Source organism: Bombina bombina, chromosome 5, assembly GCF_027579735.1.
Source record: "Bombina bombina isolate aBomBom1 chromosome 5, aBomBom1.pri, whole genome shotgun sequence".
NCBI lineage: Eukaryota > Metazoa > Chordata > Amphibia > Anura > Bombinatoridae > Bombina > Bombina bombina.
The window spans coordinates 1,052,746,025-1,052,772,682 of NC_069503.1; the positions used below are offsets into that span (position 1 = coordinate 1,052,746,025).

General features: G+C 34.5%; 1 protein-coding gene across 3 annotated transcripts in view; it reads left to right on the forward strand.

The window, feature by feature from the left end:
* Positions 1-26,658, forward strand: part of COL14A1 (collagen type XIV alpha 1 chain) — a 251,509-nt gene that overhangs the window by 137,376 nt on the left and 87,475 nt on the right. For all 3 annotated transcript variants that reach the window (XM_053715323.1, XM_053715321.1, XM_053715322.1), the window contains 12 exons: positions 2,464-2,596; positions 2,813-2,869; positions 2,947-3,089; positions 4,525-4,654; positions 9,832-9,954; positions 12,968-13,117; positions 14,849-14,965; positions 18,273-18,419; positions 18,534-18,608; positions 19,429-19,568; positions 24,427-24,550; positions 26,277-26,420. In XM_053715323.1, coding sequence (XP_053571298.1) covers positions 2,464-2,596; positions 2,813-2,869; positions 2,947-3,089; positions 4,525-4,654; positions 9,832-9,954; positions 12,968-13,117; positions 14,849-14,965; positions 18,273-18,419; positions 18,534-18,608; positions 19,429-19,568; positions 24,427-24,550; positions 26,277-26,420 — 1,483 coding nt within the window. The remainder of the gene's footprint in view (positions 1-2,463; positions 2,597-2,812; positions 2,870-2,946; positions 3,090-4,524; positions 4,655-9,831; positions 9,955-12,967; positions 13,118-14,848; positions 14,966-18,272; positions 18,420-18,533; positions 18,609-19,428; positions 19,569-24,426; positions 24,551-26,276; positions 26,421-26,658) is intronic.

The following is a 26,658-nucleotide window of genomic DNA, read 5'->3' on the forward strand; positions in this document are numbered from 1 at the left end:
TTTGCACCATTGTTTGTAGCAGTGTTATACTGCTGCCATAGAGTACTAAATGCATGTGCAGTGCACGCTCCTGGGATTCTATGAGTAAACCTAAATTTACTCTTTAAAAAAGAATACCAAAACATCAAAGTAAATTTGATCATAGAAGAAAATTGGAAAGACATTTAAATGGGATGTTCTATCTAAACCATGAAAGTTTACTTTTGACTTTACTGTCTCTTTATTTAAAGGGTAATGCCATAACTAGTCTATTATTTATTTATCTATCTTTATATCTGCCAATCTGCCTGTCTCTCTGTCTACTTAGAAACTGTAAATGATAGGCAGACAGACTGACAGATAGATAGATATACAGACAGGGAGAACGGCAGATGATAGATAGATAGATAGATAGATGAGATAGATGACATAGATTAGATAGATAGATTAGATAGATAAGATAAATAGATAGATAGATAGATAGATAGATAGATAGATAGATAGATAGATAGATGAAATAGATATATGAGATAGACATACAGATGGATAGATAGAAAGATAGATATATAGATATAGATTAGATAGATTAGATATATAAAATAAATAGATTATAGATAGATAGATAGATAGATAGATAGATAGATAGATAGATAGATAGATAGATAGTTAGAGAGATAGATAGATATATACCTGTAATTGATAAATAGATGATAGATAGATAGATAGATAGATAGATAGATAGATAGATAGATAGATAGATAGATAGATAGATAGATAGATAGATAGATGAAATAGATATATGAGATAGATAGATGATAGATAGATAGATAGATAGATAGATAGATAGATAGATAGATAGATAGATAGAGAGATAGATAGATAGATAGAGAGCTAGATAGAGAGATAGATAGAGAGATAGATAGAGAGATAGATAAATAGATAGATATATAGATTAGATAGATGATAGATAGATAGATAGATAGATAGATAGATAGATAGATAGATAGATAGATAGATAGATAGATAGATAGATAGATAGATAGACAGATCGATAGATAGATTAGATAGATGGATAGATTAGATAAAATAGATAGATGAGATAGACAGACAGAAAGGCAGATAGCTAGATAGATAATAGATAGAGAGATAGAGAGATTCTTAGATAGACAGACAGAAAGACAGATAGATAGATAGATAGATAGATTGATAGATAGATAGATAGATAGATAGATAGATAGATAGATAGATAGATAGATAGATAGATAGAGTGAAAGATAGATATACATAGAGAAAGAGAGAGATAGACAGTGTAACTCGGTATCTATCTTAAAGGGACAGACAACACCAGATTTTTTGTTGTTTTAAAAGATAGATAATCCCTTTATTACCCATTCCCCAGTTTTGCATAACCAACACTGTTATATTAATATACTTTTTATCTCTGTGATTATCTTGTATCTAAGCCTCTGCAGACTGCCCCCTGATAACATGACATTTATATATTATCTATTGACTTTCATTTTAGCCAATTCGTGCAGTGTCTGCCACAATCCACGGGCGTGATAGCAATGTTATTTATATGGTTTACATGAACTAGCTCTCCCTTGTTGTGAAAGGCAAATAAAAAAGCATGTGATAAGAGGAGGCCTTCAAGGGCTTAGACATTATCATATGAGCCTTCCTAGGTTTAGCTTTCAAATAAGAATACCAAGAGAACAAAGCAAAATTGGTTATACAAGTAAATTGGAAAGTTGTTTAAATTTACATGCCCTATTTGAAACATAAAAGTTGTTTTTTACTTGACTGTCCCTTTAAGAGAGTATAATTGTTATAGTGTATTGCAGTTAAAGAAAACAACTTACCCAAGATTGTGCATGACTTTCATGTTTTCATTCACAACAAAAGCTTTATTCATCAACTCCAGTAATGGTTCATTCAACACTCTGTGTCTAAAGGTTACATGTAGGCAGCTCAATAAAAATCGTTGCTCTATCTGATGCAATGCCAAGCTTAGTGCATGCTCCTTTTAATGCTGCTCACCTGGAAAGGGATAAAAGAAATTCCCTTTTTTTAACAGATTGCTGTAAATCAGATAAAGTGGAATTTAGAACTTGGCAGAGTGCCTTCAGTTTATTTGTGTTTTTATAAACATGTATATAATGCATAATGCTAATGTAACTTCTTAAATTGTTAACTATTTTATTACAAAATGGTGCCATATTATCATATTTTTGGTTAGAAATTTTAGAATGCCAGCAAAAATTTTCAGTTTTTGAAATAAAAGGTATAAATAACTACAACAAATGGTCTTGACTTTTCTACAGCAACATAGCAACAATATGTACTTTTATATTCTTGTATTACAGTTATTTAACTATTTGTAATTTAGAGCAAGTAACTTTACAGTGAAGTGATAAAATATGTGGGCAATAGTTACACACTAGTAAAATAGTCTAACAAACATTTCTTTGTGCTTTCGGTTAGATTGTCCTTAATGGTGATATCACTTCCTATCTGATTGACGGTTTAACACACACCACAGAGTACGAAGTTTCGCTCTCTGCCATATTTGCTGATGAAACTGAAAGTGATGCACTGGCTGCTTTGGCAACAACGTGTATGTTTTTTTTATTATTGTTTATTAAATTTATTGAAACATAATTAAAATTGTCTTCTAAAAAAATAATTCTAAGTGATACTTTTTACATTTTCTTTATATATATAATATATATATATATATATATATATATATATATATATATATATATATACATACTGTATATTATCTTTTGATGTTTCTAATTTATTTTACAATGATTCTTTACTACTACAGTGACAATAACTACAACTGCCGCCCCCACTACGACCACTGCTAGACCAACCACTGCAGGTAACACTCTGAATAAACCAAAAAAGGAACTGAGTGTTTGAAATAAAGATGTTTAAACAACATTGTCTTTGTTACAGCTCCCAGACTGGGAATACGTAATCTTTTGATAGATGATGAAACTACATCCAGTCTTCATGTATCATGGTTAATGACTGATGCCAATATACGCCAGTATATAGTTAACTATGTGCCTGTCTATGGGGATCGAGGTGAAGAAGTGGTAAGTTAGGAATGTTAGTGTTTTTATTGTAATGTAGTTTTTCTTCTGGGATGGCCACAGGCTACGAAGATAAGGAGATACTCAGAAAATGGTCATCATAATGTTATTTATTTCCCTGTGAAATTAAAGACAGAATTTAATTTTACTCCTTAATTTGAGTGTGAGTTAAACCTAATTTTTTTTTTTAAAGATAGCATGTATGCGAAAAAAAAAAAATTCATATTCATTTTTTGTAGTTTATATTTTTATTTCATTAGATGATAGATAGATAGATAGATATATATAAAGATAGATAGATACTTAAATAAAAAAGAGAGAAGCACTCAACCTGGGAACGAACAATAGCATAATAGCTTGTTCTATGGCTAGTTACCACCCAAGAAGCAGCCTCTTTTTGCTCAACATGTGCCTTTCACAGAGAAGAACTTTCCTGAAGCATATCAGTCTGATCCTGACTTCACAGTACAGCCCAGCCCTGAAATACCAGGCAATTCTTCTCTGAACAAGAGAAACAGCAAAACCTCAGATATACGTTTCGGCCTATTGTGGGCCTCGTCAGTGAGGTGCAGCCATATCCCTCTAGGCACACTGAGCAATGGGTCCACGTCTGGATTCCCGCATCACACTTAGGGAGACTTCCCTAAGTGTCATAATTTGCATACATAAAAAGAGAGAAGATAGATACTGTAGATAAATAGATAGACAGATAGATAGATGATAGATATATAAAATATAGATAGATGATAGGTATATAAAAGATAGATAGATAGATGATCCATAGATAGATAGATAGATAGATAGATAGATAGATAGATAGATAGATAGATAGATAGATAGGTAGAAAAATAATAGATGGATGATAGATAGATAGATAGATAGATAGATAGATAGATGATTGCTAGATAGATAGATAGATAGATAGATAGATAGATAGATAGATAGATGATAAATATATAGATGATAGATAGATAGATAGATAGATAGATAGATAGATAGATAGATAGATAGATAGATAGATGATACATAGATATATTGATGATAAATAGATATATTGATGATAAATAGATAGATGATGATAGATAGATAGATAGATTGATTGATTGATTGATTGATTGATTGATTGATTGATTGATTAGATAGATAAACAGACAGATAGATAGATAAATAGATGATAGATAGATAGATAGATAGAATTTGTATTTTCAAAATATTACTCTCTGGTGATTTTAAAGCAAGATATTTCATATTACACCTTGCCAGTGATCTCTTCCTTGGTTTGAAATGTGTTTATATTTAGGAACAAATAACTGTTTTCTAAAATACATTCACCAATTCATTAGCTGGACGAGAACTAAATATAAGATAGTGCTTCATGAAAACAAACTTTAGCATGTATAAAAATAACATGAAATCAATTTCAAACCTTTTTTTTTAGGTAGTGGTACCTGGCAGACAAAATGAAATTGTCCTTCAGCCACTTATTTCCGACACAGAATATAAAGTGACCGTCACCCCTGTTTATTTTAATGGAGAAGGAAACAGTGTTTCAGCAAATGGACAAACATGTAAGCTTGTGATAAAAAAAACAATAGAACGTGTTTAAGCATAATAATAACAGATACTATTTATCTTCTCTAATGCTCTGTATTTATAAAGCAATTAAAAAGATGGTTATTATTTTGTGGTCACCAAAAGATTTTGAAATTTAAAAGGAAAAATGACATAGTATCATATAAAATCTACAAGTGCTTCTTTATTGGTTGGAATGTTCCACACATAAATGCTATCAAATTATAATACTATTTTTTTTATTTTTTTGTAGAATTTTTACAATAATTTTTCAACAGACAAGGAGAAACAAATTGTAACAAATGTTCACAATGATTACAATGAGAATTATAATGTAAAATGAAATGTTTTGTGTAAAAAAAAATAATATATTTATATATTATGTCATAAACCCCCATTGTTTTAATTAAAAAAACTCGGTACTATAAAATGTATTTCCCCTAATGTGCCTACAGTGACTTGTTATGCCATCTGCAAACTGTTAAATATATAGGGAATTGCTAGTTTAAGATCCTACCCTTTGTTCTAAAGAGCATCCTCATTCAAATAGACTGAACTGGCAGGAAGAGCAGACCAGCTTATTTTCTCTTTTTCTCTGTACACCAAGACCAATACTTAAGTACTGAAATTTTCATTATGAGTGGTGCTTTCGATGAGCAAAACCAGCTTTCAATTGCTAGAATATACCTAATTGAACGATTTCCAATGCAAGTAATTTGCTGCAGCTGGTTAAAAAAAATAATATATATATTGTATATATTGGGAACACATTATGGGGAAAACGTACAGTAAAGTGTCATTTTAAGACAGTGGTGGCTAACTGCTATTCAGTGATCACAAGCAGATCTTAAAGGGCTTCCCATGTGAGTTTTATTACTTCTCATAGAGAGCAGGAAAAATATACAATTTTTACTCCCATAAAAAAAAATATTCTTAAAGGGACAGTCTAGTATAAATTAAACTTTCATTTTTTAGATAGGACTTTTAATTTTAATCAACTTTCCAATTTACTTTTATCATCAAATTTGCTTTTTTTCTCTTGGTATTCTTACTTTAAACTAAACATAGGTAGGCTCATATGATAATTTCTAAGTCGTTGAGGGCTGCCTCTTATCACATGCTTTTTAAATCTCTTTTCAACACAAAGAGACAGAAAGTGCACGTGGGCCATATAGATAACACTGTGTTCAGGCACAGGGGGTTATTTAAGATTTAGCACAACGCAATGCTAAATTTAAGACAATAGAAAATAAACAGTCACAGTCATGTGATCAGGGGGCTGGAAGAAGGTTTCTAGATACAAGGTAATCACAGAGGTAAAAAGTATATTAATATAATAGTGTTGGTTATGCAAAACTGAATGGGTAATAAAGGTTTATCTATCTTTTAAAACAATAACAATTATATGGTAGACTGTCCCATTAATTCACTCTACAAAACACCTGGGGCCCGATCCGATAAAAATCGTTGCCTGCAAAAGCTGGCGACGCCAATATTTGCGCTGGTTTGGTATCCTATGTATGAATCAGCCAATCAGATTGATTGAATCAGCCAATCAGATTCAAGTTCAATCCGATTGGCTGATTGGTTCAGCCAATCGGATTGAACTTGAATCTGATTGGCTGATTCAATCAGCCAATCAGATTTTTCTACATTAATTCCGATTGGTTGATAGAATCCTATCAGCCAATCGGAATTCGACGGACGCCATCTTGGATGACGTCATTTAAAGGTACCTCATTCATCGTTCAGTCGTCGGCCGGGATGGATGCTCCGCGTCGGCGGAGCAAAGAAAGAAGATTGAAGATGCCGCTTGATGGAAGATGCTGCCGTATGGAAGAAGACTTTGCTGCCGCTTGGATAAAGACATCACCGGGATGAAGACTTCTTCTTTGCCGCTTGGATAAAGACATTGCCGGGATGAAGATTTCTTCTTTGCCGCTTGGATAAAGACATCGCCCGGATCGGATGAGGAGTTCGGCCCGGTTGGGTGAAGACAAGGTAGGGAGATCTTCAGGGGGGTAGTGTTAGGTTTTTTTAAGGGGGGTTTGGGTTAGATTAAGGGTATGTGGGTGGTGGGTTGTAATGTTGGGGGGGTGGTATTGTGTTTTTTTTTTCAGGCAAAAGAGCAGTTTTCTTTGGGGCATGCCCCGCAAAAGGCCCTTTTAAAGGCTGGTAAGGTAAAAGAGCTTTGAACTTGTTTAATTTAGAATAGGTTAGGGCATTTTTTTATTTTGGGGGTTTATTATTTTATTAGGGGGCTTAGAATAGGTGTAATTAGCTTAAAAATCTTGTAATCTTTTTTTTATTTTTTGTAATTTAGTGTTTTTTTTTTTGTAATTTAGTTTAGTTTATTTAATTGTATTTTTAGATAGATATTTGTAGTTTATTTAATTTATTGATAGTGTAGGTGTATTTGTAACTTAGGTTAGGATTTATTTTACAAGTAATTGGGTAATTATTTTAACTAGGTAGCTATTAAATAGTTAATAACTATTTAATAGCTATTATACCTAGTTAAAATAATTAACAATTTACCTGTAAAATAAATATAAACCCTAACATAGCTACAATGTAATTATTAATTATATTGTAGCTATCTTAGGGTTTATTTTATAGGTAAGTATTTAGATTTAACTAGGAATATTTTCATTAATAATATTAATATTAGATTTATTTTAATAAGAGTTTAGTTAGGGATGTTAGAGTTAGATAGGGTTATTATACTTAATATATATATAATGTAATAACGATATTAACTATATTAACCCTAATATAATTAGGGTTAATATATATAATATAATAATTATATTAACTATATTAACCCTAATATAATTAGGGTTAATATAGTTAATATAGCTGGAGGCGATGTAGGGGGATTAGATTAGGGGTTAATACATTTATTATAGGTGGCAGCTGTGTAGGGGGATTTAGATTGTAGGCAAAAGAGCTGATTACTTTGTGACAAAGCCCCGCCAAAAGCCCTTTTAAGGGCTGGCAAAAGAGCAGTTTACTTTGGGGTAATGCCACGCAAAAAGCCCTTTTCAGGGCTATTTGTAGGGTTAGACTTAGGTTTAGTGGTAGGAATAGTTTAGTATTTTAGGGGTTAAATAATTTAATATAGATGGCGGCGGGGTAGGGGGATTAAACTAGGGGTTAATAATTTTAAAATAGATGGCGGCGGGGTAGGGGCTCACTTTAGGGGGTAGGTAAGGTAGATGGCGGTGGGGTAGGGGCTCACATTAGGGGGTTATAGATTTAATATAGCTGGCGGCGGGGTCCGGGAGCGGCGGTTTAGGGGTTAATAACTTTATTAGGTGGCGGCGGGGTACGGGAGCGGCGGTTTAGGGGTTAATAACTTTTTTTATTGTTAGGATAGTGAGGGGGATAGCGGATAGAGGGTTAGACGTGTCGGGCTATGTTTAGGAGGCGTGTTAGACAGTGCGGGTGATTTCATACTTTAGTCAGGTTTTGTAGGCGCCAGCAGTTTCTAACGTGGCGCAAGTCACTGGCGACGCCAGAAATTTGTACTTACGCAGATTTCTGGACATTGCTGGTTTATCCGACTTACGGCACGTTAGCATCTGACGGCGCCGTATATTGGATAGCTCGAGTTGCGAGCTGAAACTGCGGGCGACGCGGGTTCCCTCGCTTGCGCCGCAAACTACGCCGTATATCGGATCGCGCCCCTGTAGTCATTCTCCACTGATATTTCCACAGTTTATACTCCTGTGGGTTCAATGTATGCTTCTCCTTAGCTCTGCAGTATGTGTTGCATCTTTACAAATAATAATAATAATGTTGAGGAACTGTGGTCTTTTAAGGGATATTTGTGATCCTTCGCTGATTTAGCAAGTCACATAGAGCTAACAGGTCATGATTATTTTGTTGTTAGCTGATGATAATGATTATTTTGTTGTTAGCTGATGATAATGATTATTTTGTTGTTAGCTGATGATAATGATTATTTTTCTGTTCGACTACAAAAATAACAAAGGATTAAAAAACAAAATAAAGGTTGGCTTTAACTATTGGTTTATCTATTTGGAGGGGATGAATGCATAGGCATATGCAAGCAAAAATGCAATAAAATATTCTATTTCATTAGAGCATTTTCTTATTCCTGCTTTGTGCCCCTAGAAATATTTGAAGGGTAAAACTTATTTTAAGGAGAACAATCATTATAAAATTTGAATTTCAAATTGAAGCCTTATGCTATCCTTAAAGGAATAATATAAACCAATTGTCATATAACTGCATGTAATAGACACTGCTATAAAGAAGAATATGCACAGATACTGATCTAAAAATCCAGTATAAAACCTTTTAAAAACTTACTTAGAAGCTCTAAGTTTAGCTCTGTTGATGAGGTTAAGATGTGACACCCAGTGAAAGGGGCATGCAAAACCAGAAACAGGCAGACACTCTCCCCTTCCCTGCATATGAAAGACAGATTAGACCAACAGAAGGCAGCAGTAGTCTGTAAACGCATGTATACATCTGACTCTTTGGGGCTTGGTTAGGAGTCTGAAAATCAGCACAATGTTATTAAAAAAATAAGCAAAACTATACATTGTTACAAAAAGATTCCCAGATAGGCTATATAAATGTCCTGTACCCTCTGGCATTTTATTCTACTGACTCATTGGAATCTGGTTGGGAGATTCCGCCTTTTAGGTATAGCTTGTATGGTTGTCTTCAGCGGCGCTGCAAGATACACATTTATTTCACTATATAAATGGATCATCTACAAAACATTTATGCAAATAAAAATATAGTGCACTATGTCCCTTTAAAGGACCAGTACATATAGTAGTTTTGCATAATCTACAAATGCATGTAAAAAGACAATGCAATAGCATTTAGTCTGAACTTCAAATGAGTAGTAGATGTCACAGCCATCAACCAATCACAAAAGCATATACGTATATTCTGTGAGCTCCTGCACATGCTGGTGACTCAAAAAGTGTAAATATAAAAAGACTTTGCATGTTGTGTTAATGGAAGTAAATTGGAAAGATGCTTAAAACTGCATGTTCGATCTGAATCATGAATGTTTCATTTTGACTTGAGTGTCCCTTTAATGCTGTACAGATCGATGCAACCAATACTCACTAAAGTTGTTCTGGTGATGTTAATTAAATAACATAATATTTGATCTGTTTTTCAATAGTGCCATTATCTGCCCCAAGGAACCTGAGAGTTTCAGATGAGTGGTATAACAGGCTACGGATTACGTGGGACCCACCTCCCTCTGCTACACTGGGCTATAGAATTGTGTATAAACCAATCAATGGTAAGCTTATTTTATTCCTATGTGATGACTCAGTTATATACAAAATCCACAGCACCTCTTTTTTTTTTTGAAGAGATAGAACACAATCTAAAGTTAGATATGCCTATGTTTTGTTCTCTTTGCAATAAGTTGCTGGCCATCCAAGTCTTGGTGTTGTACTGCAATGTTTCTCAACCACGGCCCTCAAGTACCCCCAACAGGCCAGGTTTTCATTATAGCTGAACTAGTGTAAAGGTGAAATAATCAGCTGATCAGTAACCATGGTTACTAACCCGCTCTCACCCATCAGCTGATTATTTTACCTGCGCACTAGTTCAGCTATAATGAAAACCTGGCCTGTTGGGGGTACTTGAGAAACAATGTTTTAGTGGATATCCAAGTAGCAGAGCATTACAGCCCTACAAAGCCTCATTCTTTAGTCAGAAGACATTGACAGCCTGCTGTTGTATGGGTCATGCAGGTTTAACATTAGAAGCAAAGAAATATTAAGCTTTTATGTGAAAATCTTAGCTTTTCTCATTATTTGGTACTCGTCTTGTAGCTCCCACACAGTTTCTGTCCCTATTATTGTGCCAGGAAATATAATTTTGAGAGCGAAATCTTCTTTGCTTCTCTGTATATTTATATATATACAAAAGTATTCCAGAATACATGTACTTGTTAGCATTTGTATAAAAAAAAATAATAAAAATAATAAAAGTAATATCTATAATAACTCAGGAGCGCCATTTATGTGTAGCTCCAGTCTCTGTCTCGTGGCCCCCTTTGCTTGAGTTAAAAACATACGTAAAATCTTGTTCAGAATCATTTTATTAGGAAACCGTTGGTGATTAGTGGCTACATGCACTGCCACTGCTGATTGGTTCAGTTGGTCGTGCTCTGCAAGCTTTGCAGCTATTTGTTAGGACTTTATCTATGTGTATAATTGAGGGTTTTTTAATGGTATTGTTCTGTTTTTTAACACTTGCAGGGATGTACCGTTTGTTTTTTTCTCTACTCTTTACTTTTTTCATTTTTATTATATATGCACAACTCTCTAACTAGTAATTTTTTTATATCCAGTGCAGCACTATGGCATGCAATATCCGCAACTGTTAGTAGCTTTGCAGCCGAGGAACTACAGTTCCCTGCATGCTGTGCTGGTAGAGATGTGTAAGAGGAGACCTGGACGTCAGATGCCTGCGTGCCTTTTTGGTGGTGTCTGATTGGGAGACAGTGTTGCATTTTAAGTTGCTTATTAATGACAGCGAGATTAGTGACAGCTATAATTTTCATTCATTATATAATTTAAAATATATGACTTGAAATGCTACAATTAAACCCTAATCTAATAATTCATCCTTTTCATTTAGAGTATGTTACGTCTCGTTAGTGAAGTGTCCCTTTCTTTTCTTCCTCAGATCTGGTCACCCTAATCACTCTACAGGGGTTAAATATGTTCTTTAGCTAGGATCAGTGATGCATTTTAAGAATCAAGAAGTTCATTTAAAGTTCACTTTTTGATTAATATCTAGCACAAAAGTATTATAGGGGTGGAAACTAATTTAGTTTCTCCCTTGTTTATAATTTACAGTAAAAAAAACGAAATATGTTGTAATATATCCCTTTCTTTAAAGGGACATAATACTCATATGCTAAATCACTTGAAACTGATGCAGTATAACTGTAAAAAGCTGACAGGAAAATATCACCTGAGCATCACTATGTAAAAAAGGAAGATATTTTACCTCACAATCTTCTCAGCTCAGCAGAGTAAGTTCTGTGTAAAAAGTTATACTCAGCTGCTGCCCAGCTGCAGGTAAAAAAAAAAATGAAGAAATGAACAGCAGCCAATCACCATCAGCAGTGCTGAGGTCATGAACTCTTACTGTGATCTCATGAGATTTGACTTAACTCTCATGAGATTTCATAGTAAGTTTCCTTTACCTGATTGGTGAAATAATATGGGAATTCACGAGGCTCATTCTTTCAGCTGTCCCAGGACAGACAAACTAAAATGCTGCTTAGAAATCCTTTACAATGGGAGTTGGCTACTGAGGAACTTTTGAGGTAAAATATCTGAGTTGTTCAGGAGATATTTTCTAGTCAGCTTTTTACAGCTATGCTGCATCACTTTCAAGTGTTTAAACATCTGGGTATTATGGCCCTTTAAGGGAACACTGCATTGTGCTAATTTATGCCACAATTTGCTTATTTTAGGCTAATTACATAGGCAAAAATGTGGTTTCCTTTTATGCATGTGCTGTGATGTCTGGTGTAAGATAACTATCCACTTGAAAAATGTAATGGTACATGAAACCCAAAATGTTTCCTTCATGATTAAGATAGAGAATACAATTTTTAAAAAGTTTCCAATTTACTTCTATTATCAAATGTGCTTAGTTCTTTTGTTATTCTTTGTTGAAGAGATATCTAGATAGGTAGCATGCACATATATGTAGCACTACATGGCAGGAAATAGTGCTGCCGTCTAGTACTCTTGCTCATGTAGAACATTGGTGCAAAACTGCTGCTCTTGAGCTTACATTCCTGCTTTTCAACAAAGGATAACAATAATATTATTTAATAATAGAAATAAATTGGAAAGTTATTTAAGCTTTTATGTCCCTTTAATGATACAGCTAATGGACAAAATAAATGAACAGAAAATGTTGTCTTCATTTTGAATAATTATTTTCTTCCTTTAAATTTACAATAGATTTATGACGTAGTTTTCCTTTTACAAAATACAAAAGTACAAATTGATGTAAATTCTTTTTTGGAAAATGGTCTCTATAGGAAAGTTTTCCTAGTGCCAAAATACATATACATTTTACAATATTTAAAAATCTGCATTTTCCAAGAGAAATACATTCATGTCCTGTCCTCTAATGGTACAAAAAAAGGTTTTGTTCTATTTGATGGAAGTGGCACAGGAAAATGTTTACTCAATTATGAGTCTCGATAGCTAGGTCCAAAAACAGCATATATCTTGTTTAATTCCTATTTATATTGCTCTCCCATTTCTTCTCAGTACCTGGACCAGCTTTAGAGACTTTCGTTGGAGATGATGTTAACACTATGCTTATTGTGAATCTGTTCAGTGGAACAGAATACAGCTTAAAGGTTCTTGCATCCTATTCAACTGGTTTCAGCGACGCTTTAACTGGCTCCGGAAAAACATGTAAGAAAATCCATATTTTTTATTTTATCATCTTGTATTCATTTGTTATTGTTTTATTGTCACTTTTATTAAAGGGACACTGAACCCAATTTTTTAGTGATTCAGATAGAGCATGCAATTTTAAGCAACTTTCTAATTTACTCCTATTAGCAAATGTTCTTCGTTCTCTTGCTACTTTTATTTGAAAAATAAGACATCTAAGCTATTTTTTGGTTCAGACCATGGACAGCACTTGATAATTGCTGGGTAACTTTATCCACCAATCAGCAAGAACAACCCAGGTTGTTCACCAAAAATGGGCCGGCATCTAAACTTCCATTCTTGCTTTTCAAATAAAGATACCAAGAGAATGAAGAAAATGTGATAATAGAAGTAAATTAGAAAGTTGCTTAAAATTGCATACTCTATCTGAATCACGAAAGAAAAAAATTTGGGTTCAGTGTCCCTTTAAATGGGCAGATGAAAAATAATACTTAGGGTCTGATTCTCTAAAACTGTCAGCTCATGCAAAACTCTAAAAAGATCTGTTAGTGTTTCAAGGTTATTGTTCGGGCATACCTCACATTTTTGTATAAGAATGACAAACACATACTGCACATTACAGTATAGTGTTCAATAAAATAAGTGGTTTAAAAAGTATATTAAAAGTTCAACATTATAATGTATGTATGGGGTACTTGTAAAGCGCAGCTAATCACCCAAAAGGGTCTCAAGGCGCTTCTCATTTTATCAACCTTGGAAGGATGAAAGGCTGAGTGGGCCTCGCCAGGGATCGAACCTGCAACCCTTGGGTTACTACAGAGCTCAGCCACAGTGCCTTAGCATGCTGAGCTATCTGTCCATAATCAAACACATAAAAAATGGTATTGATACAGAGCTCAGCCAATGTGCCTTAGCATGCTGAGCTATCTGTCCATAATCAAACACATAAAAAATGGTATTGATACAGAGCTCAGCCACAGTGCCTTAGCATGCTGAGCTATCTGTCCATAATCAACATACACATAAAAAATGGTATTGATAGTAATTAGTAGGTAAAATTTGTATTAAATGTATGCAGCAAAAATGAACATTTTAATTAAGCACTAAATTTTGAAATCAATATGGATTCCCAAGCAGATATGATAATATAACTCAAAACTATTTATCTTTAATTGTAAGTTGTCTTATTTTGGAATATAAACCTCAAGGTGCTTCAGTCCAAATTTACCTGGCTTTCCTATATAAAAAATGCTCTGCTTAGCCAGCTGCATGATTCATTTAAAGTAGACATTTAGTTCTAAATCTCTTTATGTATTTATTTTTATTTTTTGTTTTTTTAAGCTCTAATCTCGTTTGCAGTGAGTTATTTTTGCAACTGTTATTAGGTTAGCGCACTGATTTTCAAACCTGTCCTCAGACCTCCCTAACAGGCCACATTTTAAAGATATCTGAACTAGAGCACAGGTGAACCAGTCAGCTGATTACAGTAAATATGGTTATTTTACCTGGTCTCATCCAAGGTAATCTAGAAAACCTGGCCTGTTGGGGAGGCTTGATGACAGGTTTGAAAACCAATGGGTTAGCCTAAATAAACTGTTGTTCATTCTATAGTCTTGATTGTTAAATGGGGAAATTATTCAACTATCAATCTTTTAAAAGTATTTTCATTCAACAGGAACAAAAGATGAGATTGTATTAATCATGTAGGTGTCAGAGTACAGTATTTTATATTATTTGCTTTCATTTCAGTGTTTCTGGGAGTGACTAACCTAAATGCATACCAAATCAGGATGACCAGCATATGTAGCCAATGGCAACTCCAGAGACATGCAACTGCTTACAAGATCACGATAGAGTCTCTCACAGGTATGCACTTTCTAAATGTTATCTAGAAAATATATTATTTGCTTGTATAATAAAACACAGTATATGGTATTGTCAGTCATACTTAAAGCTGAGCACCAGACAGGACAAAAATCCTTTTCTTGGTCTAGCTAAGCGAAACATATTTTCTGAAGTTAGATAAGAATCACTTGGCACATATATTTATTAAAGCATAGCTAGCTGTTCAAACGGTACAGTGTGTTTTAGTTTAATGTTATTGGGTTAGTATAATTACTATAAGACTTGATAAAATGAATAAAAATAAAGGATAATCCTGCAGATCTTTGTGTGTAAGCACTGGAAACATACTTCAAATATTTTACATTCAGTATGAGACCCATCTAAAATATTGAAAAATATATATTATTTTTAGAATCAAGAACTGCCCTGGGGGTGAACAGTATTATAGATCTTGGCAGGTTTGCTTCGGATCTGTGAACCTAGAAGTCAAATATAGTTTACCTAGTTTACTTACAAGTGTCAGTCTAGAAGTAGTTCTGAAACATAATATGTCAGCCACATTACAAGCCTCATTCTATCACTTAAACAATATAGCCAGGATCAGGCACCTGTTTCCTACAGAAGATCTTCCTATGGTCATCCACTATTGCAATGCTCTTTATTATGGTCTCCCAGAAAAACTACTCCATGGTACAAAATGCTGCAGCAAAGCTGCTAACTGGCCAGTTAAAATTCTGTCATGTGACACCATCCTCCACTACCTGCTCTGGCTGCCAATAAAATGGCACTTACTATTCAAGATAGGCCTGTTATCCAACAAAGCTCTGCATGATCAGGGACCAAGCTATTTAAAAGAATTACTGGTGCCTGATGTCCCAACTCTTTTATCAAAACATGCCCGGAAGTTAAATGTGCCAAAAATTCACCAAAAGTGTGGTTTGTGAGCTTTTAGCCATGCAGCAGGAAGTAAAGGTCAAACGGACACACAGATCTATGACAACCCAGGGATTTATTTAAATGTTCGCTGTTACTGACTGCAGATGCAGCAGAGCTGGAAATACAACTCACACTATGCTCACAACCATTGTGCATATTGCATGATTTTCACAGTTTGGGATCTCAAATTCTGCTGACTCTCATGCTTCTTGCCCTATCTTAATAATTTCCCAACAAGTGAAATCTTAAGCCCACCCTTACATGCCTGCCTGTACCCCAGATATGTCAGGGTTTCATAATTTTCCGGGTGGATCTGTCACTATCAATTACAAAAAATGATTATGCTATAATTTACTTTATCGGCAGACAGCTAGATGATAGATAGATTGATAGATCAATAGATAGATGATAGATAGATGAGATAGACAGAGAGAGAGAGAGAGAGAGAGAGAGAGAGAGAGAGAGAGTAAGAGAGAGTGTGAGATAGATAGATAAATAGATAGATTGATAGATAGATAAACAAACAACCTGACAAAATGACAAAATGTTTACTAAATTAAAATAGGAAAATGAAGAAACATTTAAACATGTTATTTGTGCATTCATATAAATGTTTTATTTTGTACCACGCACTATTTAAATTACAACACTATGTATCTTTTCAAATACAATCCAAATTTATTGAGCATAAGTTGACTGTTCTTATACCAAGATTTGTGTTGGCTTGAGTCATTGCAAATTTCCTGTCTGTTTGGGAGTGATGCTACGTTTGATTGTTCATGGGCCAATCAAGCAATGGCAACGTTCCAAAAATATCTAAAAACCAATTCCCTCAGTAACTTGTAATGAAGATGAACAAGATTCACTTTTAGTACTTGTATCACTGCATTCATCACATGATATATCATATTAAAGTTGTTTTGTTACTTATCTGAAAGTGGCTTAATAAATTACCTAAAATAAGCAATAGTTCAGCAAAACATGATGACATCTATGCACAAAGCCATGAGGTCAGTTAAAGGCCAAAGTTACACTATCTAAAAATGTAAAGGGACATGATACCCAAATGGTGATGCAGCATACTATGAAGAACTGACTAGAAAATATCACCTGGAAGTTATTTTACCTCACGATTTCCACAGTAGCCACATTCCATTGTAAAGGAACTTTAAGCAGCCAATCAGGATGATAGTCCCAGGACTTGCAAGGGAGCCGGCATCTGGCATGTGCAGGCACAGTCATGTAATTTGTATCCTCATCTGTCATGTGCAGGCACAGTCATGTTTTTTTCATTGAAATCTCATGAGATCACAGTAAAGCAAAACATGACATCAGGACTGATAAAACTGATTGGCTGTTGTTTTTTCAAAATGAAGCTGACACTAGCTGAAGGATAATTTTTCACAGAGCACTTACTTACAAGCTGAAGATTATTTTTTGAGGTAAAATGTCTTCCTTTTTTACATAGAAACATTCAGGTGATATTTTCTTGTCAGCTTTTTGAAGTTATGCTGCATCACTTTCAAGTAATTTAGCATACAGACATTGCATTAGTATTATGCCCCTTTAAAAAAAATAAAACTAAACTGGACTGGCTTTTAAACAAACAGATTTTAATTGACCTATGAGCAGATTTGCAGTAACGATGGTCCTCCGAAGCAGCATCCACTGCTTGATAAATGGAGCCCGAATTGTTGAGTACTAAATACAGATTTTTTTTAAAGGAGAAGTAATGACTTGAAATCACTAAATGTTTGGGATGCCACCCAGTGGCCAGTATTTTTTAAGGTTCTGGTCAATGTAGATAATTAAAAAAAATTTTTACATAAATATCCTGTTATGATGAAATTGATTCTAAGTGGGAGTAAAACTGAAAATAAATGATGCTTTAAAACTGGTTTTATCAACTTTAGTTTCTGGTTTATGCTGCATAATTATTATGCAAACATATGCTAATTAGCATGGCCATTAAATGTGATTTTACCCTACCAAATAGATTTGATAAGTTGGCCAATCATGACTTTGAGAGAACACTTTCTATACTTGTCCCAGCAACTTGGCTGATTCTGAACCAACTTTGGCTGAGTGAGTTGGCTGCAAAAATTAACTTTACAATGGACTTGCCTTTAGAAAGAAGAAGTCTCAGATCTAACTCCAAGTCATCTATTTTACCAAACTTATGGATTGACTCCCAAAATAGGTTGACATATGAACCACGGTCATCTGTAATAATTCCATATCCTTTAGTATTGAAATACTATTTCTTATATTAATATTCATTTTTAAGAAGGTATATTTTTCTGAAGGTTATGATGGACAATTGAGATAGCATACAAATTGCCATAAATTAAACGATAAGCAATTAATTATATTGATTATTTTATCATTCCAGATGGCTCAAAGCAAGATGCTTTACTTAGTGGATCCCAGTCCAGACACTGCTTTTATGAGCTGTTGCCCAATACCAGATACCGAATTACTGTGTATGCCCAGCATCAGGAATCAGAAGGCCCAGGGGTCAGCATTGTAGAAACAACTTGTAAGTACATTTCTTGAGCAAAATTACTAAATAATTTCTTTATATTTATAAGATTATCCATAAATAGTACAAATAAAATTACAGTTCAATTAAGCAAAATTGTTTATATTTTAGTACCTGTTCCGACTGCAGCACCCACACAACCTCCTGCAACGCTTCCTCCACCGACAATCCCAGCGGCAAAAGAGGGTAAGATCAATAAATAGGTGCCAAGGGACATTGTATATACAGTTACAGTTAAATGAGGATGTCGAATGTAGATTTGCATCAGCAATGTACAGCGAGCATATTTAACACATTAAATGCCGTCATGTTTTCGCATTGATAAATTGACCCCTTAATATGTAATCAACTAGGATTAAACTTTAAAATAAATAGCGTTTTTTAATATAACATTGTGTTCATTGGCGGTGTCAAAATAATAGCATTATTATTATATTTAAATGGACAAGGTACTCAGGGAAGCAGCTTATAAAAGTTAATTGTATTCAAAGTTGCTTTGGAAACAGCCTTTCAAAAGGGCTGGGCTCACTGTCTCTCCTACCCTTTGTTTTGAGGTGCATTTCTGCTGCTGCCTCTAGTTAGCATAGTTTTCCTATAGCCTGTACTATGGTATTGACATTTTCAGTACAGGTGGCAGTTTTAAATCAGAAAATAGGTTAGATGGGTACTAACTGGTAAGTATGCTTCATGCACTGTGCACATAGAGTAGCTAACAATCAGTGATGTGCATGTGTGCCGGGCATATACAAGTGGTGCCTATATAATGTTAAAAGATGAAAACTGTTTTCCATACTGCACATTGCATAGCAAAGAGTTTGCTGCTGCTGCTGCTTGCTGAAGATGAACAAAATAAAAACTGTGATATCCAAAAACCATTAGTCTCATAAAGATCACATTGATGGAAAAGCTGCAGTATATTGAAATTAGAGCTTAATCAATTGACAACTGTTATTTTTTTGACAATGACAAACTGCTTTTTACTAGTTTTGATCTCCTATTATCACAGTGTGTAAAGCTGCCAGGGCTGATTTGGTATTTCTTATGGATGGTTCTTGGAGTATTGGTGATGACAATTTCCACAAAGTGACTCGCTTCTTATACAGCACTGCAGGAGCTCTTGATGAGATTGGCCCTGATGGAACACAGGTAAAGGGTTATTTAACAGTAATTTACATGCAAAGCTCTTAAAGTATACATTCTCTACAGTAAAACTTTCAAATCAACCAGTGGCGTCACTTGAGAAATCGCATATGGGGCACTTCCTGGAGGTCCACAAGAGTTTTGAGAGCAGTGCCACAACAGGAGGGATAGACTGGGTGTGTCATAGGTGGGGCCACATGTGTCATGGGCAGGGTCTGTGGGGTTGGGGCGTGGTTAGGATGATAACCGCAAAACCAGGGGTGATCACAGATATAGGGGAAAGCCATTATGCTGGGAGGGCTATTGCCTCCTCTGGCAAAGCCACTGAGCTCTGCTCTTCTTCTGCAACTTATCTAGAAAGCACTACTGATTAAGGACTACATTACAAGTGGTGCGCTAACTGTTGCATGTGAGCAATATCATTTTTAGGCACGCAACAGAAATATCTCTTGTATTACAAGTTGAAAGTAAACACAACTACAAGAGCGCACTCATATGTTATGCTCATCGGGTTAGAGCGACTGAATACCTTGATTAGATGGTAGTGCGTTAAAAAAGTTGAACTAACAACAACATTTCAATAAATATATTGAAAATTACAGTTTCACTCATATAAACACTATCTGATTAAAATTATTCATATAAATATTAAAAAGAAAAGTTATAAGGGTTAAAAGGTATATGGTTTTTGACTGCAATAGGCTATAATGTATATATACACACATATACATATCTAAATATGTGTGTTTATGTATTTTTATATATATACAGTATATATATATATATATATATATATATATATATTTATAAACGTGTGTGCATATGTTTTACTGTATATATACTGTACATATTTCTCATTCCAATGTTCTTTACTTACTGGAATGTTGTTTTTATTGTAAATATATATGCATATATATATATATATATATATATATGTACATACCTATACCTGTATATCTATTTTACATTAACATTATCAGATATATATATAGAAAAATATATTTAATAATAAAATTTAAAAAACATTCTATGTGAAGAACATATGAATGTAAAATATGCGTAACATAATTAGTATTTTGTGCTATAGGTCTAATGCGGTGTTGGGTTAGTGCACATGAAGAATTACTAATCTTAAAATATAAAAAAAAATAATATTTATTAAAAATTATTATACATATGCATACTGTATAAAATTCTAAATAATCCATAATATATATATATATATATATATATATATATATATATATATATATATATATATATATATATATATATATATATATATATATTGATTTTACACTATCTATAATAATGTTTAATAATTATTATTCATTTTTTTTAATATTTTAAGAACGCACTTAAAGGTTAATAATTCTTCATGTGCGCTGACCCCGACAAGTGCAAAAAAAAAATCCCTTTACGCATATCTTACATTCCTTTGTTCGTCACACAGATTTTTTTTTTTTTACTTTTTATTATTAAATATATATATATATATATATATATATATATATATATATATATACAGTATATATATATATCATACTGTTAATGTAAAATAGATGTCTATACCTATATATCTATAGGAATAGTTATACAGGTATAGGTATACACAGATATATATATATATATATATATATATATATATATATATATATATATATATAGTAATATATATATTTATATTTTGCACTGTCCATTGAAGTCTTTGGTGATACGTTAGTACTGTCGCGATATTGCAAAGTCCTTTGGTTAGCGCACATTAGGTTTCGCTCACATGCAAACTTTTGACTTTTAACTTGTAAGATGCCTGCTACCTGACTCACACAAAAAGCTTACTTGTAGCAAAGTTTATGCTCGAGCGAAAGTGCTAAATAGCGTGCCACTTGTATTCTGGCCCAAATTAAGTAATTAATATGCACTGCTGAACAATGCTTTTGTGCACTATTCTTTATTGAATATTTTCCTTAACCCCTTCATGCTGGTGGAAAATGGATGTAAACATTTACTTCAAAAAGGAAATGCTATCACATGATTTCAACACCGGTATTGTATCATGGGGGACTGCCTACAATGCTAGGATTTTCCATTAACTTTCCATTCCGTTCCATTCCGTTCTAAAGTCGTTTAAGCCTAGCGCTTTAAGGATGGCATGCAACATTCTAACATCATCTAGGGGTTAAAGCTATTAAGCATCACATACGTTTTGATTTTCCTGCCTTTTAGGTTGATAGCTCTAAATCAGCTACAGGTAATGAAGCAGATGAGTGGTGAATACAAATGTAGCAACACAAATTTAACCTACATGCCATATTCATTCATCAAAAAAGAAAAAGTCTAAAGTCCAATTAATGCATAAAATTCATTAAGTTTATTAACATTAAAAATGAAAACGAAGGAGATCTAAGAAGTTTCTGCTCAGGTGGTCATATAACAATGGAGTTAATTCCAATTCTTCCAATCCAGTTTTTTGGCTCTTGATTAGTGTTTTCCCAAGTTCTTAGTGATCACAATACAAATTATAAAAGCATTTCCGTAATGGAAAAAAATTGGATTGGATATGACCAGATAGCGGTAAAATCATTCATACAAATCATGCACAGCAATGGTTTTAGCAATCACAATCCTCCCGACCACGTGTTTTGCCCTTTAGTTTGGCATCAAAATTGGCACATTAAATTCAGTGCACAAATTCTAATACAATTACCTTGCATATGTGCAATATACTTTGAAATGGCCACAGACACCATTTTACATGTATATATGAATATATATGTTCTAGCTTCTTTAAACCCATATTTAGAACTATTGTGTAGTCCCTGAGTAGTGGGAAGGACAAACATGTACATATTTATATTATTAAATAAGCATTTACGTGATATCTTTGTATAGCTAACAAGATCTGCATGCAACGCGAGAAAATACAAATCATGATCGCAGCATCAAGAAATGGTGTTTAGCAATCGCACTCTTAATACTATTGTATTTTCATACTCACAGATTTGAAATTGTAAGGTACAATGTTCTTTTCTGTATGAACGTTTCGCTTGAGAACCGCTTTATCGCTATCAGGATTTAAGTATTTCCCATTCAGCATTGCTTGTTTAAAAGTGCAATCTTCGTGCAGTAATAGAAATCCTGCAAGGAGAAACTTGTTCTGTACAGTGAGAGAGGTTTGGAAATCATGGTTTGTACAGTGGGTTTTGTAAACTTGGTTTGTACAATGATTTCTGTAACTTTGGACTATCTTTAAAACCCTGTAACTAAATTGCAGCTTTTTTCTTCTTATGGAAATTAATGTTCCACTGTGTTTTTCTTGATTTTAGATGTATATCTCGCCAAAATGCAAAATATTTTTTTTTTAATAATTTCATTAAAAAAAAAATACTATTAAGTTTAAAAAACATAATTGATCACACATGCTCAGTATACCCATCATACCCATATACATGCTATTCAGATTGTTTAACACTTATCATAAAGACTACTCTATCAAATTACAAAACACACATGCATACTCCATTAAACCTATTAACTCATTTTTTATATCAATGATCAGCATCCATTATAGGCATTTCAGAGTGCCATTGTGGGAAAATGGAGATTAAACCTTGCGTGTGTTCTCGGCTGTGTTTGAAATTAAATTGTGATCACTTTGTTGACAAAAAATAACGTCCATTACAGTTTTTCCAACATCAGAAAAAAAATCAGAAAGATAGGAATCAACCATATTGTGGTTTACCCCTGCAAATAAGTTGATCACAAAGTTAAAGTCAGCTCCAATGCAGTAATGTACTACTAGGACCTACCTAAACAAAATCTGGTGAGCAAATGACAAGAGGCATATATGTGTAGCCAATAATCACCAGCTACCTAGGTATACTAAAAGATGAAAATAAATCAGCACCTGGCATGTGTTTTACGTATGACAAACTGGTGTGTAATGTATGTAATGTATGTAACCAGAGCTTATTTTGGCCTAGGCAAACAAGGCAGCAGATTTGGGAGGGGGGCAGCACATTTAGAGTCTCACTACACACACACTGCACTACACATGCACACTCCACACTACACATACACATCATCTCACCACACACACACACACACACACACACTGCACTACACAAACACTGCATACTACACACAAGACACACACTCACCTTATACACACACACATTAATACACACACATGCGCACACTATATGCATACACACATGCACACTACACATACACACACACACACACACATACACTCACCATACAAACAGACACACTGCACTACACAAACACTGCACACTACACACAGAGACACACACTCACCTTATACACACACACATTAATACACACACATGCGCACACTATACGCATACACACATGCACACTACACACTACACACAGACACACACACTCAGCATATACACACACTCATACATACACACGCACACTATACACATACAAACACGCACACTACACACACACACTCACCATATACACACATAGTCACTACACCCACACATACATGCACACTGCACTACACTTGCACACTATACACAGACACTCACACTCACCATATACACACAACACACACACACATATACACACACGCATTGCACACTACACACACACAACCATACACAAACACATATATACACACACGAACACATTAGAACATGAACAATTACTTTGGAAATGCCATGAAAAAAGTCAAGTTACACCCTCGCCAAAAAAATATTATGGCCAAAAGAGTCCTAAAACCTTTGGGGGGGGAGGGGGCAGCAGAGTTTTGAGTGCCTAAGGTAGCACCAAACTTAAATATGCCACTGTATGTAACACATTTATGTTAATAATCCTGTCTTTTTCTCAGGTGGGCATTGCGCAGTATAGTGATGATGCAAGAACAGAGTTTAAACTAAACTCATACACAAATAAAGAATCACTGCTGGATGCTATTCGAAAGATTTCATATAAAGGAGGGAATACCAAAACAGGTATGAGAAATATATTGGCTATCTCCTGTTATGGTTTCTGCCAATAATTCATATCCACAATAAGAAACCATTGTCAATATAGAGAAGTAAAAATAAGATTTAATATGAGAAAGCAAATGCTTTTGGACTATATATTTTAATAAAACCATATATGTAAAACCATGTACAAATCACCTGAACTCTGCTTCTTACCCGAGGTGGCAGAGATAAAACACCTCAAAAATCTTCATTCAGGGTAATTTATAAATCCTGGTCTTGCACAAGAGCAAGGAATGGCATTGCACAAGGAAGTACTTATGCAATTATACATGTGGGCAAGCAACAGACGTGTCCTCTTCCTGTCTGCCGTGAATGCAGGTGGATAAGTTCCCAAGTCAGGAACATTGTCCACCCATAGTTTAGTACATGGAGCTCTTAGTGTTTAGTGAATTTAGTCAGGGGTGAAACTACCATTGGTCCAATAGGTGCATTGACACCAGAGCCCAAGTGCTAGGGGGCCCTATCAGCCAGTCTATACATAGGTGTGTGCATACTGTGTAATATCCTAATGCAGGGTAGCTTTTTTATTAGTTCAATTTGCCAGTCTATCTATCTATAAATCCTCAAAATCATGCATCTATATTATTATCATTGCTTACTACTGAGTTACCTAGGCTAGGTTAGCAACAGATCAGGCAAAATCAGTACTGACAATAATCTAGAAAAGAGGTCAGAAGCAATGCAAAGGTTTGCCACATCAGATGCATCCAAGAGAATCAGCAACCTTAAGAGTAGTCAGACAGAACAAAGTCAGCAATGAAAATTCAGCAACAATGAAGTAGAATCACGCACTAGGGGGATGATTTATTATAGTGTTGTAGCTGGTCATGTTAGCCGCACATCGATAAATGCCGACAGCATACACTGTCGGCATTTATCATTGCACAAGCGTTTCTAGTGAAAAACTTGTGCAATGCTGCCCCCTGCAGATTCGCGGGCAATTAGCCGCTAGCAGGGGGTGTCAATCAACCCGATTGTATCCGATCATGCTGATTGCTTTCCGCCCCTTTAGAGATGGCGGATGAGCTAAGGAGCAGCGGTCAGCGGTGCTTCCTAACTCCTGTTTCCTGAAGGCTTGTGCGGAAACAGAGGCTTTGGGGCCCATACGGGGCTTGATAAATTGGCCCCTAGGAAGCTACTCCAAAATAATGAGCAAAAGTGACTGTGGGGCATATTTATCAAAGTGCGAGCGGACATGATACGATGTAGCGTATCATGTTCGCTGCACATCGATAAATGTCGACAGCATACGCTCTCAGCATTTATCATTGCACAAGCAGTTCACCAGAACTGCTTGTGCAATACCTCCCCCTGCAAATTTGCAGGCAATCGGCCGCTAGCAGGGGGTGTCAATCAACCCGATCATATTTGATTGGGTTGATTTCTGTCCACCGCCTCAGAGCAGGCGGACAATTTCGGATCTTGATGATTTGGCCCCTGTGACTCACATGAATTTATAATGTCAGTGGCTGTAAACCTATGCATAAATGAAGCAACAGCAAGATGCACAAGAATTTCACAGCTGCGTCAAAAATAATCATATGAGACATAAAATGGTGACATTTTGTTTTTATGCTGAAAAAATATATGTACCTCGTCCAACTGCATATTAAATTACATTTAGGGAGTACCCAATATTTATGCTTTTTATATTATATTTTTGATAATTGTATTTTTATTCATATAGGCAGAGCCATCAAGCATGTTAAAGATGACATATTTACTATGGAATCTGGAATGAGGAAGGGAGTCCCAAGAGTTTTAGTGGTGATTACAGACGGAAGATCTCAAGATGAAGTCAATAATATTGCCAAAGTTATGCAACTAGAAGGTAAGATACATTTTTATTGCAATTGGTTAATCTTCTTCTTGACGTGAATGGAACATTTTCTATAATGCATTGGAAATAGACGTGACATAAAATAGTAAAATTGCGTGATTTAATGCTGCAAATCATCGTTACTACCTCACTGCTGCGCTCTCTCTCTCTCTTTACAATTTATTTTTAAAGGGACATTGAACCCAATTTTTTCTTTCATGTTTCAAATGGAGCATGCAATTATAAACAA